General features: G+C 50.5%; 1 protein-coding gene across 4 annotated transcripts in view; it reads left to right on the top strand.

Annotated features, from left to right (window-relative positions):
- Positions 1–9039: 9039 nt before the first annotated feature.
- ITGA11 (integrin subunit alpha 11) overlaps positions 9040–21499 on the top strand; it is a 138962-nt gene continuing 126502 nt past the window's right edge. For all 4 annotated transcript variants that reach the window (XR_010946445.1, XM_067751790.1, XM_067751780.1 and 1 more), the window contains exon 1: positions 9040–9192. Coding sequence is in view for 3 of the 4 variants with exons in the window: in XM_067751790.1 (XP_067607891.1) it covers positions 9141–9192 (52 nt within the window). In the remaining variant the exon portion in view is untranslated. The remainder of the gene's footprint in view (positions 9193–21499) is intronic.

The raw sequence follows: 21499 nt of genomic DNA, 5'->3' as shown, positions 1-21499 counted from the left end.
GAGGAAGTAAGACAGGGATGGGAAGGATGTCTATACCGGGTGCAGTAGTGTGCAAGTGGCTACTGTGGGTGACAAGGGCTCAATTCCCCTGGGCTCCCCTGGGAGGCTGTAGAACATCTCAGAGTTGCCCCTCAGGATGGATGCCTTATTCCATTTGGGTTGCTCTAACAAAAATGCCACAGATTGGGTGGCTTTTTTTTTTTTTTCAAAAAAAAATTTTAAATTCTTTTTATCGAAGTATAGTTAATTTACAATGTTGTGTTAATCTCCACTGTACAGCAAAGTGATTCAGTTATACATACATACACATTCTTTTTCATCTTCTTTTCCATCATGGTTTATCACAGGATATTGCATATAATTCCCTGGACTGGGTGGCTTTTAAACAACAGAAATGTATTTCTCATAGTTCTGGAGGCTGGGAAGTCCAGGAACAAGGTGCTGGCAGATTCAGGGTCTGGTGAGGGCCTGCTTTCTGGTCCATAGATGGTGGCTTCTAGCTGTAACCTTACATGGTGAGAAAAGGTAAGGGAGCTCTCTGGGCTCACTTCCATAAGGACACCAATCCCATTCATGAGGGCTCTGTCCTCTTGACCTAATCACTTCCAAAAGGCTCCATCTCCTAATACTATCAGCTTGGGGGTTAGGATTCAACATGAATTTGGTGTGGGGGACACAAATTTCAGCCCACAGCAGGGGTGTGGGAGCTCTGGTATTCATCCACCAGCTCCTATCAGTCATTGGTTGAGGACTGCTCCCACTAATTCTGAAGCACGCCCAGCCTGCTGTAAGAGCTCCAGGGGCCAGAGGACACCTCTGGGCTTGCAGGTGGAAGCAGTCACAGGAATGGTACGTGCTAAGCCCACACATTAGCGTATCGACAGTGACTGTAACAGCATCCATTCAGTGGGAATAGAGGGACCCCCAAATGCTGAGGGATTGGCTGAGATCGTGTCAGCACTCAGCACAGTGCCTAGTCCACGGTTAGTGATGGCCAGTGATGGCTTTTGGTCCTGTTCGCGTGCTGGGCATGCTGAGTACTAGCCACCAGATGGGAGAAACTGGTTTGTTTGGGAGAGAGGTAGGAGACAAAGTAAGGAAAGCAGGAGTAAGGCTTTGAAGGGCAGGCAGGGCATGGATTTGACACAGTGGGCAACAGGGCCAGGGGGTGTGGGGCTCCTTGGTGAGCAGAACGCCTGCCAAGGCCAAGGTGGGAAAAAGTATCTTTATGGAAGCTCAAGGAATGCACATAGAAGCACATAACATCTTGGGGGGCCGTGAGGAGGTGTCTGAAAGATGATCTGTGAGGCAGTGGCACCTCCTTCACAGAACCTTCCTGAACTGGTCAAAGGGCCACAGGCATCTGTCCTCCTGACTAGTTTGGATACAGACTTCCCTTCCCCTCCCCTATCTTACTCAAAAACCTCTGAAGTCTTCTCATGACCTATCAAATGAAGACCAATTAAAAGTCTCCCACATGGGCTTCCCTGGTGGCGCAATGGTTGAGAGTCCGCCTGCCAATGCAGGGGACACAGGTTCGTGCCCCGGTCTGGGAAGATCCCACGTGCCGCGGAGCAGCTGGGCCCGTGAGCCATGGCCGCTAAGCCTGCGCGTCCGGAGCCTGTGCTCTGCAACGGGAGAGGCCACAACAGTGAGAGGCCCGCGTACCACAAAAAAAAAATCCCCCACAATGTGCCCCCAGCCTATTTTTCCACCCTTGTCTCTTAACTACCCCTTCCCCCCGAAAAAAATTAGGATTTACCCCTTTGGAATTTGACCAAAGGAAAGAAAGGATGAAAAGGATGAAAATGTAGAAGCTTTATCTGGGTCTTTTTCTAACCAAAGAGTGTCCTTCAGGGGCTCTGTACCTGGCGTTTAAGACATGGATGCAATGACTTATAACACTTAAGCTTCATTTGAAAGTGGGAGAAAGAACCATGAGAACCAACACTGCTCTGAGAAATAATGGAAAGTGTTGTCTCCAGAATCCACTGGGTAATCTGTACATCTGAGATTTACTTAGAGAGAGACGGTTCTCTTCCTTAATGTGGATTTGGATTGTGCTAAATAACGGGAAGAGTGTTATTCATTGTTGGTGTCTGTGTGCATGGCCCAGTCACACCCACTGGAAGCCCACAGAGAGGGTGCATATCTTCACATCGCCGACCCGGCTGAAGGACACACTTGAAGTTAACCAGACTCAGACCAAAGAAGTGGTTCCCCCAGGCTAACTCAGGAACAGACGTGAGGCAAACTCCCTCTCCCCAAATACACCAGAGAGAGCTGACCCTTGAAGGGATAGAAACTCAAAACTGGGGTTTCCTCTGTTCTTACACTTTCAGCTGCTCACCAGTCCCTGGGCACAGCTTGAATTCCCACTCTCTTGCACAGACCAGGTATGTTTGCTGCTTCCCCTACTCAGAATGCCATTCCTCACTTCCCTTCTGAAAAACTCCTACTTCCAAGGCCAGCTCAGACGTTACCTCCTTCCCTGACCCTCCTCTGGCATTTGGTCACACTTCTATTATAACACTTGTCACAGTGCCATCTACCATCCAGTGCCGAAAACCAATGAAACCAAGGGATTAGGAGCTCAGAATCTAGGATCAGTCAAGACCAGGTTCAGATCCTAGGGTCTGCCTTTTACAAATTCTGGAACTTCCCCTCTCTGAGCCTCAAGTTCTTTCTTTCTCTGTAAAAGGCAGATTGTAATTATACCACTTCGTAGGATTGTCATGAAGATTAAAGGAAATGATGTGTCCAGTGCAATAAGTGGTCGCTGATTATTACTGTACATGTTTGCCTCTGCTCCTAGATTAGGAGCTTCGTGGAGAGGCAAGAACCACATCTGGTTTGTCATTCCATCCCCAGCGTGGTGCTCAGTAAAATACTTCTTCAAGGGCTCAGCGTCTGATCTCTTGCCCCTGGTCCATGTGCTGTGGGAATTCCTTTCTCCGCTGCCTGTCTTGGTTTAATGTCATGACTCTGCTTCCCAGGACCCGTCTGTAAGCCCATCTTAACCCTTATGCATTCCATCCAGCCCCTAACTCTCATAGCTTCTCCCTGTCATCTCAGTCCAGCCAGGGCCAGGATGAAAGTTCTGGACAACCACCTGGACCGTGCTGGTAACTAAAGGCAATGATGGAAAAGTGGCATTTAGCCCATATTAAGTGCTCAGTGGAAGGCAGTTATTCTTCATACTGTTGTCGCTGGGATGGTTGTTTCTGATGTGGCTCTACAGTCTGGTCCAATGTCAAGGGTTTGCTCATCTAGCTTCATCAGAAATGGCCTCTCAGCTAGCATATTGTCTGCTACCTCTAGACTTTGAAGATTGGTATTCTCCCATACACTTTCACATACTTTTTCTTCAGAAGGATGTTTCCTTATCCATTCTGCATGTCTGTTTGTGCTGTGGCCGTATTCCTTCCCTTTGATATCTTTACTGCAAATGCTGTACATACTTGTGGCTTGAGAAATGGAGATCAGAAAATAACTTCCTGGATTTGGTATAGGTCAGATACAGGGCTTGATCTAGTAGAAATCCCAGTCACTGACTCTCTCAACGGGACTGAGATTGGGGCTCAGGCGCAGCGTTTGGAAGAAGGCGGCATCTACCCACTCCAATGTCTTGGATCGGACTTTGCACTTCAAGTGGAAAGTGCCTGAGGCAAACGTAAGCTACTGTTGTAAACACATTTGTTCAAAGCTAACATCCTCTACTCTGTTGGCAGAGATGAGACCTGTCATGACAAACAGAAACCAAGGGATGCCCTGTAAGCCTCTATGTACAGTGACAAATGCAGTCACCTCCCCATCATCCACGTTATTGGCCCAGAACATTGACACGTGTCATTCAAACAGCAGATAACGAAAGCAATCCTGTAGCTTTCTTTTCTACATCTTTTTGTCCTTTCTTTTTGGCTTTGGAATTTATTATATCATTTTTTTGGCAGAAGATGTGCCTTCCCAGTAACTTTAAGTTTACTTAAGTTTATCTTCAAAAAAAAAAAAGAGTTTGCATTTTCTAAGCGCAAACCGACAGACAAGGCATAGAGAAGAGGCCGTTTCTGTGCGGGAGGTTTGCGGGACCAGGGAGGAGCCGGGGAGCCAGGGTGTGCCTCAAGGTGGACCCCACACATGTTCACATGGATAGTGGCTGCATTGGAGGCACGTGGGAGCAGAGAAGGCAGAAAGAAATAACCAGAGAATGGGAGAGACAGATACCTAAGGGGGAGGGGGTGGAAAGGGAAGTGTTGGAGAAAAAAATGGACGAAAATGAGGCAGAGGTCCAAGACAGACAGAACTAGGGGGACCAGTCTGTCCCAGGTGGCCAGGGATTGCCCTAGTTTTGACTCTGAAAGTCCAGCAACCCCAGAAACCCCTCAGTCCTAGGCAAACCAGGACAGTTGATTACCCTCGAGGTGAAAACACAGAGAACGGGCAAAAAGAGAGTGGTGCCCTCCAAAATGAAAGCAGATTGGGCTGCCCCAAGTACTTGCCTGGAAGAAGAGTGTGTGAGTCCGAACTGAACCCGGCCTCTCATCAGTGCCCAGGAGCTGCTGGGTTCCTTGGAAGGGAATGGCATCTCCCCTACCTTTCCTTCCTAGAGAAGCCAGGACATCCCCAGAGGAGGGTGCTCAGACTGAGAGCATGAGAGTCAGAGGACCTGCCCACAGGGCTCTCTGGACTAACATTGCACGTGCACTCCTGGCCTGAAATACCTGCTTCCCCCATCCAGCTGTGATGCTATGATGAATTCTGAATATGCTACCAGAACACCTGGATTCTAATCCCAGTTCTGTCATGTGTGTGCTGTGGGATCTTGGGTGACTCCCTTGCTGCTTTGAGCTTAGATTTCTAAAGCGGACTTAGTAACTACAAATTTTGTCTGTCCAGTATACTTTGTTATCCCCTTTTTTCTTTTTCCTTTAGGGAACTCCTCTCCTATAATATGTGGTCTTGGTGGGGCTGTCAGTCATACTGCCCTTCTCTTCCCAACTCCTCATGGTTGGGTGTGTGCCCCAGATGGGGCCAATTATAATACCATAGTCTCTAGACACTGATTGGTTCAGTGGTGGGCATGAACCAAAACCCTGAACTTTTCTGCTGGATCTAGTGGGGAAGGCTGTCTCTCTCCCTTTAGAATCTACAAAGTATAAGCTTGGGTCTGCTGGCTACATTTTTCTAGTAGACAGAGAAATCCTGTATGCTGCAGGAAAGGAGAGCAGAGTGAAGCAAAACTAAGAGAAGACAGAGAGAAAAAGACAAGTGTCTCATTTGGGACTCTTGATCCAGCCATACCTGCAGCAGTCACCTTTGTACTTCCTATTTACATGAACTTATACATTCCCTTTTCTGCTTCAGTCAGTTTGTGTAGAGTTTCTGTTACTTGCAACTGAAAGAATCTTCACCAATATAATCTCTTTATCTATAAAAATGAATATAATTCCTTACAGGACACATCTGACCCTCTTTATTATTATTATTGTTGTTACTATTTTGTTATTATTAAATGAGATCACAGGTGTGAAAGAGATTTCAAAATTAGTAAAATATCATATACAGCCCTCATGCATTGCCGGTGGGAATGTAAAATGGTACAGCCACTGTGGAAATAGTTTGGCAGTTCCTCAAATGATTAAACATAGAGTTGCCATATGACCCAGAAATCCTACTCCTAGGGAACTATACTTGACATCTTGTAATAATCTGTAAGGGAAAATAATCTGAAAAAGAATAGATATATCTATATCTGTAGATACATAGATGTAGATATAGCTGAATCACTTTGCTGTACACCTGAAACTAACACAACATTGTAAACCAACCATACTTCAATTTTAAAAAAAGAAAACATATGTCACACAAAAAGTAATACACAAATGTTCATAGCAGCATCATTCGTGATAGCCAAAAATTGGAAACAACCAAATATCCATCACCTGATGAGTGGATAAACAAAATGTGATAGAGCCATACAATGGAATGTTATTTGGCAATAAAAAGGAATGAAATACTGATATGCAACAATACGGATGAACCTTGAAAACATTATGCTAAGTGGTAGAAGCCGGACACAAAAGGCCACATATTGTATGATTCCGTTTGCATGAACTGTCCAGTATAGACAAATCCATCCGGACAGAAAGTAGATTAGTGGTTGCCAGGGGCTTGAGTGAAGGCGTGGAGAGTGGCTACTAATGATTAGTTTCTTTTTAGGGTGATGAAAATGTTCTGAAATTAGTAGTAAGAGGGGCACAACCTTGGGAATATCCTAAAAAATGCTTAATTGCATGGTGAGTTATGGTACGTAAATTACATCTCAACAAAAAAATAAATAGGCTATGTACATATAAAGGATGATTTTTATTATTATTATTCAACTCAAAGCCCAGCTTCCATAAAGCCCTTCGTCCAATTCTCTGAACTTCTCCAGACTGAATCGGGATTTTGCATGTGTTCCTCACACACTGCTGCCTTGTGTTATTTAAATAACGTTCAATAATCATTAAATAATAAATGATTTAAATGAATGATTAAATAACAATGATTATGTCAATAAATACGAGGTTATATCTTTTTTGATTCATTATTGTAGAAAATTAATTTCTTTTTAAAAAATTTTATATTGAAGTATAGTTGATTAACAATGTGTTAGTTTCAGGTGTACATCAAAGTGATTGTTATACATATACATGTATCTATTCTTTTTCAAGCTCTTTCCCCATTTAGGTTATTACAGAATATTGAGCAGAGTTTCCTGTGCTATACAGCAGGTCCTTGTTGGGACGAGGTTTTGTCTTCTCAGCTTCTCTTGTGTGACTTGCAGAGCACAGGGGCACGGTAGGCACTTAAGTCTGGGTTGAAAGAATAAGTGAGGGCACACTTCTCCCCCTCCCCACCTTCCCAGATTATCCAAAGGCACCCATCATGTACTGAGGAGCCCCATGCCCCTGATGAGTACAATGTGAGTTAATGAATGGCAGAATTGCTACCTGAGGACCAGCACGCCCACTGCAGAGAGCCCCTTCAGCAAGCAGCATGCAGTCTCAGAGTGAGGTCCTCAGCCCACCTCCACAGCAGAGTGACCACAGTGCCCATCAGGACTCCCTGATCTTGGAGAAAATTCTTTGCAAGTGTTCCAGGCAATTCCCATACACTTGGACTTTGAGAACACTACGGAAAGTGTGAATTTGTATGAGGCGGCGAAGTGGTTTGCAGCCTGCTGGATAGCTGTTATCAGAATGCTCGAAGTTCAAAGCATCCTGACTCAAACTGGCTTAAACAATAAAGGGGACTCATTGGTCACGTAACTGGAAAGTCCTTGGGGGAGTGGACTGAGGGGGTGGCTTGATTCAGGGGACCAGCAAGACCCTCTTGGACTTGGTTTCTCCATTCTGTCATCCAGCATCTGCCTCATCCCAAGGCTAGATCTCCCTTGCCACCCAGACCCCTATCAACTTCCAGACATACGTGATTCTTTGTCCCAGCCAGGGAAGGGACGTGGGGGTAAGAGAGGAGACACTTAGTTCGTTAGTTAATTCTAGTGGCTCTTTTAGAAGAGGAAGAATGCTTATTCCCAGAAAAACTTCTTCCTTGGTCATGTTGCCCTTTCTTAAACTATGGCCCGGGGATGGCAATACAGTGATTCATTTCAGCCTAAACCACATGCCTCCCCCAACACACGTGCGTGCGCGCGCACACACACACACACACACCAGAGATAGAATCAGCTTCCTCCAAAGACTGTGGCTGAATGGGAGAGGTGAGGATACCAGAATAAAAACCAGGGTAGCTAGCAAGAGGACAGCGATGTCGGGGAGCCAGGCACAATGCCCACTACTATTCCTGCGTGAACCTGGGCCTTCTCAAAACCCAGTCCCCTCCTCTGGGAAACCTTCCAATCCCTCCCCCACTCTGTGCACCCACACACCACCTGCCCTCATCCACCTATCCATCCACCCACTTACTATGTTCCTGGGGTGTTGGGGGCTAAGTGCTCAGTGTGAGCCAGAGGTTTCTACCCCAGTGGTGTTTTCAATCTGGGCAAGGAGAGAAAAGTTAATCAAATGATTACACTAGTTAATGTCTGGTTTCTTGAGTAAGTACAAGGAAAAAAAATGAGAGTTGTGGGGGAGAGAATGAGCTTGTGTCTGGGCACCTTACCTGCTAAGGATGCGGGGCTGGGGAGGGGGGCTTCATGGAAGGTTTTCCCGAGAAAGTGATGTGGGACTTCTGCTCTAGTTTTCACCACACAGGCCATCCTACCCTCTGCCTCAGCTGTCTCCCTTGCTAGAAAGGCCAGCCTCCACACCCATGGGTTTTGGTCCAGGGCCTGATTTAAAGCTTATGCAACAAATGTGCATTGAATTTAATTGTCAGTGGTTAGAAGCGCTGGGAAGGAAGGTGGCTAGGTTCCAAAGAAGAGCTTCACTGTTATGGTAACAGTGGGCACAGGGTCCTCCTGCATGCTTTGGAATGCCTCAGGGGTGGGGGGTGGACAGCGTAGAGGTGGAAGGGGGATCTGCATTTATTCCAGGGCCAGGAGAAGCACTGTGGCCTTTACATTCCGAGCCCCAGGGTGCAGGAGAGCAGGGGGTTGTCTCAGAATGCAAGCTGGACGGACATCCACTCCCCTTGGCCAAGGGAGACCCGAGTCATGGCCCGTGTCCCTGAGTCACCTTAGGTACCCCTCTGAGCTCTCGGAAGCTCCTTCCTCTGGGACATGAGAATAGAAGCCACTCTTCCTGAACAGACTCTGAATTTGGTGGTAGTGGTGGTGTGGAGGCAGGCGCTCCACTGGTGAGGTGGTTCCCAGGAGCGGTTCTCTGGAATTTTCTCCTAAGGCAGAGGTGGGGTGGAGGCAGAAGGAGAGATCCGGAGCGGCGTCGAGGCCGCAGCCCGCCGCCTGCCCAGGTGGCAGAGGGGCCGCGACTGGCCCGCAGCCAGAGCCCAGCGGTGTCCGGGCGCCCCTCCCCGCCGCTCGAGCCCTCCCACTTCCTCTGAAGGAGCCGCGGCTGTCAGGGAGCCGGGCGCCGCGCGCAGTGCAGGCTCGGGGCGCCTCGCAGAGGAGGCTGTCGCTCTGGCTCGCCGCCCCCCGCCGCTGCTCCGCACCGCGCCCCGCCGCCGCGCCGCGGACCATGGACCTGACCAGGGGCCTCCTGGTGGCGTGGGCCCTCAGCCTGTGGCCAGGTACGTGCCCCCTTATACCCCCCCCTCCGCCTCCGGGAGCCCCTCCCTGACCCGCCGAGGCCTGGGATACAGCTGCCAGGAGCCGGTCGCGGTGCGCTCCCAGGGTCCGACCTCGGCGGCTCTCGGGGACGTGGGTCCCCCGGGAACTGGCTGCAGTCGAGCGACTCCGCCAAGTTCCGCGCTAGAGGGAGGCGCGCGGAGGCGGCCAGAGGCCGGGACTTTGGTGGAGTTGAAGAGACTCGAGTTGAAAAGCGCCGAGGGCTGGTGGCCCCGCCGGGCGCCCTGCTTACCTCCAAGCGCCCCGCCGAGCTTTCCGCGCCGCCGCGGGGGTCACTCGCGGTCCCGGGAGCGCCGAGGGCGCGCGTCCTGAGCGAGGGAAGGGGTCAGGGCGCCTGGAGAAAGCATCCCTAAGAGTGGAGAGCCTGCTGCGGCGGTCCCAGGGAAGGGGGGGGTGCTGGGGGAGAGCCGGGAGCCAAGAGCCGCCCAGGGTCCCTCGGGCCGGAACGGAGCGCAGCCTTGAGGCGGTCGGCGCCCAGGCTCTGGTGAGCCGTCGCGGGCCTAGCGGAAGGCTGCGGAGAGCAGCTCGGCAGTCCAAGGCTCCCGAAAACATTACCTGACCCTCGAGATAGGGACGGGGCATCGCCCCCCAGCCCGCGCTCAGAACTGTGCGCTCATTCAATAATGCGGGGGATTCCGCCATCGCTGAGACGTGCGCCGCCGCCTAATGCACTCCAGGTGTCGCGGCGCGGCGGGGACCCCGGGCCGGCGGGGCGGGGGGCCCGGAGCGAGAGGCCAGCCCTGGGCTATCCTCACTGGGGCACCCGGCCCGGGAGTCCCCACACTCCGAGTTCCGGCGCGACCCGCCACTTGGTGGCGGCGGCCAGAGGCGCTGTTCTACGGATCGGGAAAGCTTGCGGGACCCCTCCTTGCCGTGGCCGAGTGCTCTGGCGGGGACCAGCACCTCGGAAACTGGCCGAAGGGCCTAGCCTCCCCTTCTGCGTGGGCTCCAGGACTGGGCTGGGGCCAGTAGTAGGAGGAGTCAGATGCGGTGGCAGGGGGAGAGGCGCCCTCAAAGAGCACAGGTGGAGATCCCCCAGCCCAAGCAAGCTCACCCAGTCCAGGGGTACTACGGGAAACAAGTGCACCCAGCGTCGGTCTGTAGTGGAGCTTCTGGGAGGGCCTGTAGTTGAAAGGGGCTGTGCTGGTGGGGTTCAGTTCAGATCGTAGAGTCACAACTGAAAACAAACATTGATGCTTTAAGTTGGGGAGGAGAGAGCGTTGGGGACAGTGGGGGAAGAGCTGCGACCAGGCCAGCATATATCTAGAAACTGGCTGCCGGAGGAGGTGATGAAGCCCTCTCTAGGTCATGTAGGCAAGAGGGGGAACTCTAGGAACTGCCTTCAAATCACTAGGAGACCCAGCCATAGAAAAAGGGAATGCACTCCTGTGTGACCCCAGATATGTGGCCCCACCAGAACTTGAGTTGAAGTGGCTGCTTTAGGGGCTAGAGACAGTCCAGACCTCAAGGGGCAAAAGCTTTGAAATCAGACCTGGCTTCCCGTTCTGGCTTTGCTGCCCACTAGCCGTACAGCCGTAGGCGTGTTATGCAATCTCTACAACAGGTATCCTCCTCTGTGAATGGAAATAGATATTCTGAGACCATAAAGCTGTTGGCATGATTAAGTCAGGCTGGCCCTGTAAGAAAAGTTCTTAACACAGGGCTTGGTACACAGTAGGGCTGAATCGGTGGTTGATAATGATAAAGCAGGGATGGAGGGGGGTAAGGGCGTGCAGTGAAGGACAGGGACAGGATTTGTGACTCAGAGCTCCCTTCATATGGAGAAAACCACTCCTGAGTTATGTCTGGTCAGTCTGAGCTCTTGAAATGTGGGATTCATTAAACATATCAATCAGTGTTGGAACAACATCTGCCTGCAAGGAACTGGGGGTGGGGCCCAAGCACGTATGCAGTCAGGGCCCTGCCTGTAGCTGAGAACAAGGTGAGACCAGGGAAAGCTAAATAGAAGCGCTGGGGAGTGAATGGCACAGAGAAGCTAAGGGCTGCAATTCGAACAGGAGAAGTTCAGTTCCACTTGAATAAGGCTTCCTGCAGGAGGAGATAGCATTTGGACTGGGCCTTAAAGGAGTGTGTAGAGTGTGGCTAGACCTTAAAGTGGGACTGTTTGTACATTAGAGTGTTATTTCCTGGAACTACAGTAGTTAAAGAACAAAAAGATGAATATTTGAAAACCACAAAGATGACTGTGGTCAGTAGTGACTCTGGAGATTAGAAGGGTCACAGAGGTCATTGGGTCCATTCCCCCAGCTCCAGAGCAGGACTGATGTTGATGTCTCATCTGTGCATCACACGGATTCAACGTGAGGATTATCAGGAAGCTTGCCTACTGGTGATGGCACAGTTTGGCTGGGCAGGGACTTGTCACAGGCCACGTTGGTGGGGGAGTCCTCATTAAGGCCATTATGAGTTCAGAGCCTTGATCTTTCCAGAGCTTCTGCTGCAGGCTGTGAAGGGTGATGAGATGGGCAGCACTATCAAGAAAGCCAGAAAAAAAGTAGACAGGTCCAAAGACTTCTATAGCTGACGTTCAGAGAGAACAGACCCATTGATCAGAACTTGCCTATTGTAATGCATATGATTAGGAAAAAGAATATATATATGTATAACTGAGTCACTTTGCTGTACAGCAGAAATTAAACACAGCATTGTAAATCAACTATACTTCAATAAAATTTTTAAAAATAAAATAAAATAAAAGTGAAATCCTCCCAGTTTGGAAGCAGAAAAAAAAAACTTAGTCTTTACTGAGCACTTGTTACCTGACAGGTGACATAAAGACACATAGGGAGATCAGACAGAGCGTGGGGGTGAAGGCCCTGGGGTTTCACTGCCTGGGATGGGTCTGGCCTCTGCTAATTGGGACTCTGTTTCCTTGGCAAGTTACCAACCAGCTCTGTGCCTCAGTTTTCTCATCTGCAAAATGGGGATGATAACAATAGAACTTAAAGAGTATCCAAAGATTTATGATGTATATAAAGTACTTGGAAAATTGCAGGCACATATTGAGCATTTAGGAGTTTGTCTTTCTTCTCCATCATCATCATCATCATTGCTCATTACTGGCCATTGAGTAAGGGATCTAAGTAAGGATGCAGAGATGTAACCTTCATACTTCATACTCATAAATAAACCTAAACTTTCCTAATCCCTTCTCCCAAAGGCCTGGCCCAAAATCTTGGTCATAATGGGAACTCAGGGTTTTTTGTTTTTGTTTTTGTTTTTGCCATTGAGGCTGTCTTGAAGTCAGTATGATCCTGGCATGAGTGTTTTGTGTCGTTGGAGAGAAGAACCATACCACTCCCTTGTGTGTCCTTGTGGGTGGGGGTCTTATTCAGCAGAAAAACCTTGTATGGAAAAGGCACAGTACTGGGCACCACAGGTGTGCAAAGACTAAAAAGACCCAAGTCCTGCTCTCTAGCTTGGGAAGAGCAGGGAAGGAGATAAAGTTTGTCACTTTGTCTCCCCAGTGCCAGCCCTGCTGGGAGCTTGTCAGCCAAGCCTATCAGCCGTGGAGCTTCTGGACCCTTGCACAGGCAGACCCTGGGGGCCCTAACAAGATGAAAATGGAATATGACCCTCTTTCTTCTTATTCACCATGCCCCTATCTCTACCCTGCAGTGGATCCCCCAGAAATGGGATGTCTATCCCCTCAGCTAGACATCCTCATTGTTCCCAGCCCACCCACAGGGCTGTGGGTCCTTGAGAAACTCAGACAGCAGCTCACCTTCATTTTGCCCTCTGTGAACCTCTTTGTCTCCCCTCCTGCAGTGACAGCTTCCTCCAGCAGCAGGGACTTCCCTTCCATCCTCTCCCCTCATTGCTTAGGACGGAACTATGGTCTTAGCTGGCCTAGCTTGGCTCTTGCTGTATAGGAGGGAGTTTTTGGAGAATTAAAAAGCCCTCTTTTCTCTCCTTAATGCCTGACTTTGGAGATTCTTGTTTCACCATAGGCTTCCAGATCTTACATTGTTCTATTGCAGTTGCAAAGAGAAAGGATCCGTCACCATCCTCCCCAGGTAGTGACAGCCTCTGGCCGGCTCAGGGAGGGTCAGCTACAAAACAAGCTTTAAACATGCACTAACACATTCCAAAAACGGTGTCTCGTCTGGCCCTCATAGCTTAATGCCCCTATCCCAACACCACCGAACCGTGGGCTACCCTCAGGAATTCATAGCCATTTGAAACTATTTCCCCAAAACGATTATGAGCTCCAAAGTCACCCACACGCCCTCAGTGTGGAGTGCTTGCTCTAGAGAGCTGTGGTCCAGGAAGGAGGGTCCCCATCCCCCAACATGTAAATCCTGAGTGTACCAATTCTTAGTTGAGAGCCCAGAAGGTTACCAGCCAGGGGAGAAGGGGAGGAGACTGGAGTCAGTCATCTCGTAAGCCAAAAATAAATAAGCTCCCCCAAAATTCCATGAAGGGTTTTCATACTCTGTACTTATGACCTTCACGAGATGAATAAAATTCCTCCTGGAGGAAGACGTCAGTGTGGTCAAACACGCCCCCATCTCCACCCCCACCGCCTCTATCCCAAACTTCCTCCACCTTCGAGCTTACTGAGCTGGAGTGATGATCATTACGTGTGTGGCCTGGGAGCCCAACTGGATTCAAATCCTTTCTGCTTGGGTGACCCTGGATAAGTCCCTCTGGGCCTCATCTCCTCATCTGTAAAATGGGTAGAATAACGACTTCACAGGCTGATGTGCGCTTTAGATGATCTCTACGTGGTTCACTCATATCAAGTGTTTGGAACAGCATCTGGCACCCAGTAAGCCCTCAGTGCCTGATACCAGGCGCTGCGTCAAGCATCTTCTCACATCTCAGCTAGGCCTCGCCATGGAAGTCACTACAGCAATCACCAGGTTACACGTGAGAAGTTAAATGGTTCATCCAGGGTCATGCTGACTGAGTAAGAGGCGATGTTTGGTGTTTGCCCTTAATCCACGCATAATGTCTCTTCAGGAGGGCACAGAAAGATGAATAAGATGCCCTTGCTGGAAGATACTGTCTGCAGGGAAAATGAGATCTGTACGCAAATGGCCATCCTCACGTGGGCACGGGTCCAGGAGAAGCAGCTCTCTCCTTCAGACTCAGCTAGACAGCGATTTCCCACTCAAGGTGCTGGCTTGGTGAGAAGTGGTCCTCACGCCCTGCCTTTTAATACGGGAGCCTCTCTCCCTCACTTGCCTCCCTGCTCGGGGCCGAGTGGGGCTCTACCATCTGCCCCCAAGTCCCAATATTCTGGGCCACTCTGACTGTCTCTCCAACCTCCTCAGGGTCTAGGCTGGGCATTGCTCTCCTCCCTTCCCTGCCTCTGCTTCCCCTAATCAAAACCTGCTCTGAGCTCCAGGCCTAACGAGTTAATTCATGCTGCACAGCACTAATGAGTGATGACAGCTTCATGTGTCCTTCAGAGTGATTTGCATTTTAACTGGGCTGTGCCTTGAGCCAAAGGATCGAGGGGCTAATGATGGAATTTCAGGTGCCAGGACCTGAAATAGGTGAGACCAAAAAGTTGAGGCAAGGGACCTGCCTGGCCTGGTTCGGCCCCTTACCCCACTACTCCATCGCCGATCAGATGGGTTCCACCTGGGCCCTTGTGATGATGGGCGGCATCCTGTAACATAGAAGAAGCCAGTCTGTGGCTTGGGTGATGCTACCCTAAAGCGGGCAGAGGTTTTTCCACGTGGCATGTGGGGTGAGTTAGGCAAGTTGCTATAGCAGTGTGCTCCAGGATTCCAAACAGGATGACACAGAGAAGGGGCTCCTGCCTCCGTAGCTGGGGCTGACAGCTTTCTTCCCCCAGCGGCATCACCCAGCTGGGCCAGGCTACAGGAATCCTGACCCTGCAGATTTCCAGGACCTGTTTCTTTGCAGACTGGGCCTCAAGAAGGCCATGGAGAAACCATGAAACGAGTAAGTGGATGCAGCTCCCAACAGTCTGCAAAGAGCGCTCCCGGGTATTTGTTCTGTCAGTCAGAATAGGCCAGGTGAGGTCAGAGGTCCTGTCGAGGCTGGTAGGTCCATTAGATAGAGGGGGAAACTGAGGCTTTTCAAAGTGAAATGATTTCCTGTGATTTCCCCAAGATCACATAGGAATTCAGGGACAGATCTTCTGGCCAAAGAGGAGATTAGAAACCTAGTTTGCTGCACTCGTCAGAGGAACTTACGGAGCAAGCAGTGCTTCGGCCAAAGGAATGAAGTTCTAATGGTAGGTTTTCTACATCTGTGGCAGGCAGGTAGGACAAGATCATTGAAATCATTCTCTGTAGACCACTGGGGGTGTCTGCAGTCTCCACCGCCTGTCCTTTCTGTCTTGCCCATCCCCAGGCCCTCAGACTACTGCTTTCTCCTACTGCCAGGAAGAAGACCACAAAGTGAGGTCCATCTCCTCTCCTTCTACTGGAATTGCTCTTTTCCTGGAGCTCATAGCCTCTCATATTTGGTGACTGGTGGCAACCATAAGGTCCCATAAATAGTATGTAGACAGAGCTCTTCTCTGAGTTTATTCCCACCACTTACCACATATGCAGGATCAGCTACATAATCTGTGGGGCCCAGTGTGAAATGAAAATACAGGGCTCCTTGTTTAAAGACTATTAAGAATTTCAAGGTGGCCATGGCAGAGCATTAAACCAAGCGGGGGCCCTTCTGAGTGTGGGGCTGAGCAACTGCTCACAGAGTTCTCCCTGCAGGCTTGTGAGTTGGCAAGGAAGGCGCCAGGATCCCTCTTGACACATGAAGAAACTGTGTGGCTCGTCCATTTGGCCAGTATGTACTGAGCACCCACTAAATCTCAGGCATCTCCAGGTTCTGGAAATTCCAAATCAGATGAGGCTCAGCCTCTGTGAGGGCAGGAAGGCACAGATCACACATGGGCTGCAGGGCCCATGCAGAGTGCTGGTGTCCGTAGATGCAGGGGTGCCCATAGAGCAGTTCTGAAGGCACACAGCCAGGGCTGTGGAATGATTTTTAAGCCATGGAATTCAGAAGATGCTTCTGTCTCCAGTTACTGCCTCAAGACCCCTTTGAGAACCTTTGGGGGCGACCTTCAAGCATTTGATGCTGGGCTCTGGAATAGCCCTCTTGGCGAAAGCAAGAAGCCAGAACTTGCAATGCTGGCCTTTCCACAGCCACGGGTATTGGTGCTGCCGTGGTCCTGCTGGGCGAATCCTTCTAAATAGGGGGTCACTCCTCGGGTTCTTTACCTGCCCACTTCAGCCTCCCCTCCTGGTCTGCAGACAATCAGCAAGTCCAGTGGTCCTCATTCATGGGTGAACAAGAGAATTATGGTATAAAACAAAACTCTTCACTGACCCCACCAGAGCACACCATCACTCTCCATGATGGAGCCTGGCCTTGGCTTTTTTTGTGTGTGTGTGGTACGCAGACCTCTCACTGCTGTGGCCTCTCCCGTTGTGGAGCACAGGCTCCGGACGCGCAGGCTCAGCGGCCATGGCTCACAGGCCCAGCCGCTCCGCGGCATGTGGGATCCTCCCGGACCGGGGCACGAACCCGTGTCCCCTGCATCGGCAGGCGGACTCTCAACCACTGCGCCACCAGGGAAGCCCAGCCTTGGCATTTTTTAAAGCTCCCCAGTAATTCTAATGGGCAGCCAAGGCTGAGACTCACCGGTGTCATCTAAACCCAATCCCCAGTCAAGCAGAAGAGAAAACACTGTCCAGGGAAGGGAAATGACTTTCTCAGGGTCACAAACAGTCAGTGGTGAAACCAAGATGTAACCACTTGTCCTGCTTCCCAGGTTTCCAGCCCACCTCTCCAGCCTGCAGTTTCACAGGATTCATAGCCAGGCTGGGCTGGAGACACAGCATGGAATCAGAGTTTGAGAGGCTGAGGCACAAGGGGGAATTTGAGATGGGAGTTGGTATTTGGAGGGTTATTAATTTAGTGACCTTGTCTGTGTCCCCCACAAGACCATAAGCTGTTGATCACTGTGTGGCCCCAGGTGGGACAGAGGAAAGCCAGAGAGGGGCTATGGGGACACCAGTTTAGCTGAGGATCCTGGTCAGAACTGCTCACAGACAGATGGACTGGCATGGCAGGAGGTGTCCAGCAGGGGTTAAACAGAGCCCATCAGGGTCATTCCAACCCTGCGATTCCGGGCCCCACTGAAGCTGTTGTGAGTGTTCAGGTTAAGGAAGCACCTGACTCAGGATGGGGACTGTTAAAGAGAAGCCCAGGTCGGGTGGGGAAGGGATGCTCCATCAGGAAAAAGAGGACAGGCTTGCCTGGGAGAGGCAGAGCAGGAAGCCCCTGGGACCAGCCTGAGGCCCAAACTCCCTCCTGCCCCCTTCCACCCAGACCTTCCTCTATAGCAGACAAAGTGAGGCTAAAACACAAACTGAGTTGTGTAGTCACTTCCCCTGCTTAAAACCCTCAGTGGCTCCCTATTGCCTTAGGTTGAGTCCAGCCTCTTTAATAGAGCTCACCAGACCCTGAATAGCCTGCACTCAGGACTCCCCTCTAGCAGCACCATGTGCATGGGCACGTCTACACCCCTATGGCAGCTCCACTAAACTGAGCTTCTTAGTGTCTCAAACGCACCAGCTGTCTCTGTCCTTCACTCACATTGTTCCCTATATCCCATTCGACCCCCTCCTTTCTCCTGGCTGTCTCTCACTTATTCTTCAGGTCTTCCTCCCGAAAGCCTCACCTGACTCAGTCAGACCTTGGATCAGTTACTTTTGTGATCTCAAGATGCCTATACTTCTTACAGTGTTATACCCCATACACAACACGGTATTATAATAGCCTGGACAGCTTTGCCCACTGGACTGGAGCAGGGACCACATCTCCTATCAGTCTCTGTATTGCCAGCTCTCCCACAGTGCCAGACGTAGTACTGCTCAAATAATACGTGTTGAATGAATGTAAGAACTGTCTAAGTCAACAGAAAGGTATTTAAGGGCAAGATAGATGTCTCATGTTTCTTTGCAGATGCACCGCCAAGAGGTCCCAACACAGTGGCCTGTATTAGGTGCTGTGCTAGGGGCTCTGAGGGATAAATGTCAAGAGATAAGTCCTGTCCTTCTAAGAGTTTATGGTCTAGTAGGAGAGAGATCTTTGGATAAATAACTAATACAGGGCTTCCCTGGTGGCGCAGTGGTTGAGAATCCACCTGCCAATGCAGGGGACACGGGTTCGAGCCCTGGGCCGGGAAGATCCCACATGCCGCGGAGCAACTAAGCCCGTGTGCCACAACTACTGAGCCTGCGCTCTAGAGCCTGTGAGCCACAACTACTGAGCCTGCGCTCTAGAGCCCGTGAGCCACAACTACTGAGCCCACGTGCCACACCTACTGAAGCCCGTGCACCTAGAGCCTGTGCTCCGCAACAAGAGAAGCCACCGCAATGAGAAGCCCGCACACCGCAACGAAGAATAGCCCCCGCTCGCCACAGCTAGAGAAAGCCCGCGCACAGCAACGAAGACCCAATGCAGCCAAAAAAATAAAATAAAATAAAATAACTAATACAAGGGAGGAAGTAATAAAAGCTGTAAGAGAGCTACAGATAAAAGACTCTGGAATTTGAGAGGTGAAAAAGAGATGATTTGTAACTGCAAGAAGAGCAGAGAATATATCTGGAGAACAGCCTGATGTTTGGTTGGCAGGATGCTGGAGTATGTGCAGAACTGCAAGAATGGAACATGGGCTGAGGCCACCGAGAGAGGACCGAATGCCAACTAAGGCATTTGGATATAGCAGATGGGAGCCACTGAAGGTTTTTGAGGGAGGGTAGAGCATGTTCTAATGTATGTTTTGAGAAGCTCCTTGGTGGGGCGGGGAGGGGGATATGGGTGTAGGTTGAATGTGACAGGACAACAACTAGAAGCAAGTGGATTGCTCAGATGGCTACTGCAGCAACCCAGGCAGGAGGATGCCAGAGCCTGATGTAAAGGTGGTGAGAGGAGAGAGGAAGAGGGAACCTGTGAGGGGCAGAATGGAACATCCTTGGTCAGGGAAGGAAAAGGAGAGAATATGGAGGAGGCGGGGTGTTAAGGACCAGGAAGGTGAGTGGATCCTGGACATGTCGACTTTGCGGGGCTCTTGGGCAGGTGGAAATGTTGGCTGGGAGCTTGGAAGCGAGTCTGACTTGGAATGTTTTGACTGGGAGCCTGTCACGTATACATGCTTAGTGGCACGCCAGGCCTGAGAGAGAGGGAGAACCCTTGGCATGGGCCCTCCTGTCCCTCTATCCCCTTTCCAGGCCCAGAAGCAGTGATTCATGCCCCAAACTTAAAGAGAACCCAGATTCTGATTTTAAAAGCCTTTCAGAGCAGAAGAAACCAACGAGAAGGCCAGGCCAGACCACAAGCCAAACATCAGCTGTGGAATGTGCTTGCTAATGACGGTGAGGCCAGCCAGGGGCAGACATGCTGGCCGGCTTGCCAAGAGGCCCCTCCGGTTGTCCGGAATATGTCAAAATGGTCACCGAGATGATCCCTGCTCTTCCCTCTCTCTTCCGTGTGCATCTCTGCATTTGAGCACATCTTAAAACTAGCCCCTCCCCCCACCCCCAGTCTGTAAGTTGCACTGGTCCCCATGATCCTTGCTGTGAAAGCTCTGGTCTGCCATCCATCTTCCCACCTCTGCTCAGCCCGGAGGACTAGGACCAGGAGACAGGCAGGGGTCTGGGGGCTGCTCTGGGGGTGCCCAGAAAGGCTCCCGTGGCTTGTGGCAACCAACTGGTCTCCCTGCATCCGCCCTGTCCCTTGAGCTCCTGCACCCAGTAGCCAGAGGGATGCTGCTTGAATGTGGATGGGATCATGTCCTATCCCTCTGCCACGAACTCTCCGGGGCTCCCCTTCTTCTCTGGGTGAGAGACTTGTGTGATCTGACTCGCCTGCCTTTTCCACCTCATCCTCTACTCCTCCCCCACTTGCTGCTTCGGCTCCACCCACACAGTTTCTGGAATGTTCTTCAAACATACCTGGCGCCCTGGGCTTCGCACTTGCTATTCCTTCTGCCTGGATGCTCTTCACCAAAGAGCCTCTCTCGCTTCCTTCAGGTCTTAACTCCAACACCCGCCTCTCATGGAGGCCTTTCCTACACCCCTAACTAAAATGTCAGCCTCCCCTGCATGCACCCCCTTATTTAAACCCCCGTGCCTGCTTTAGTCCCGCTGAGGTATTTCTCACTAGCGAGCATTATTACCAATTTTCTTTATTAACCTTGTTTATTGTCTGTCTCCTCCAACGGAGTGTCATCATGAGAGCAAGAATTTCTATATGTTGTTTTACGTGTGTATCCCAGGGTCCAGAGCAGTGCCCAGCCAGAGGAGGCAAGTAATAAGTAGTCGTGGAATGAATGAATCAATGAAGACCTCCCCGCAGCCTGCAGCAGGCCTGAAATCCCATTAGTTAATCCCCTTTGAGATAAGTAGCACCCTCTCCCCAGTCACCTTTCTTAGGATACCAGTCCCCTAGGCGTTCAGTCCTGACACTTCGCAGGCCATTGGTTAGTAAAGCCTTTCTTTCCGGACAAGAGTGTGGTGGTAGTTGCTGGCGGGCTGCTGAGGCGGAGGAGGGGATCTTGAAGGGAGAAGGGCCTTGAAAGGGGCAAAGTGTTCAGAGCAGGCAGCCCAGGCCAGCCCAGCTGGCCCCATGCTGTTCAGTGTTATTTACTGTGACTCAGAGAGGACACAAGGAGACATGGGACAGACCTTGTTTTGACACAGAAAAAACCTAGGTATATAATGGACTTCCCAGGGAACAGCGGGGTGGAGCAGAAGTTTAAAATGCCTCGTTTCCCACAGAAGGGTAGTGATTCAGACATCCTCCACGGACCGCAGAATGTGGATGTGTCCTCCGGTACCCCAGAAGGAGCTGGGAGTGCCCAGAGAAGATGGCAGGGGCTGAACAGTAGACCCCAATAGTGGACCAGGTTATGGTCCAATCCCTGGGAACCACCAGACCAGATTCTGCCCTGGTGACTGGGGAGATGACAATAAACCCATTGTACATGTGGGGAGACTGAGTCTGAGCCCAGTGAGGTTCATATTTGGGGCATGTAACCACTGACTTGAGGTTTGAATACCGGCCCTGGCACTTACTAAGTGTGTGACCTTGGGCAGCTCACATCCTCTCTTTAGAATGTATAATGGGAATTATAACGCCTACCTTGTAGGATTAGTATGAATAAATAGAAATAATACTGATTACCAAACAACATGTCTGGCAGGGATGACGTGCTCAATAAACGTGTAC

This window comes from Pseudorca crassidens, chromosome 1 (genome assembly GCF_039906515.1).
Source record: "Pseudorca crassidens isolate mPseCra1 chromosome 1, mPseCra1.hap1, whole genome shotgun sequence".
NCBI classification, from domain to species: domain Eukaryota; kingdom Metazoa; phylum Chordata; class Mammalia; order Artiodactyla; family Delphinidae; genus Pseudorca; species Pseudorca crassidens.
Note: the sequence above shows the minus strand (reverse complement) of the source record. Positions and strands in the feature narration are given on the sequence as shown.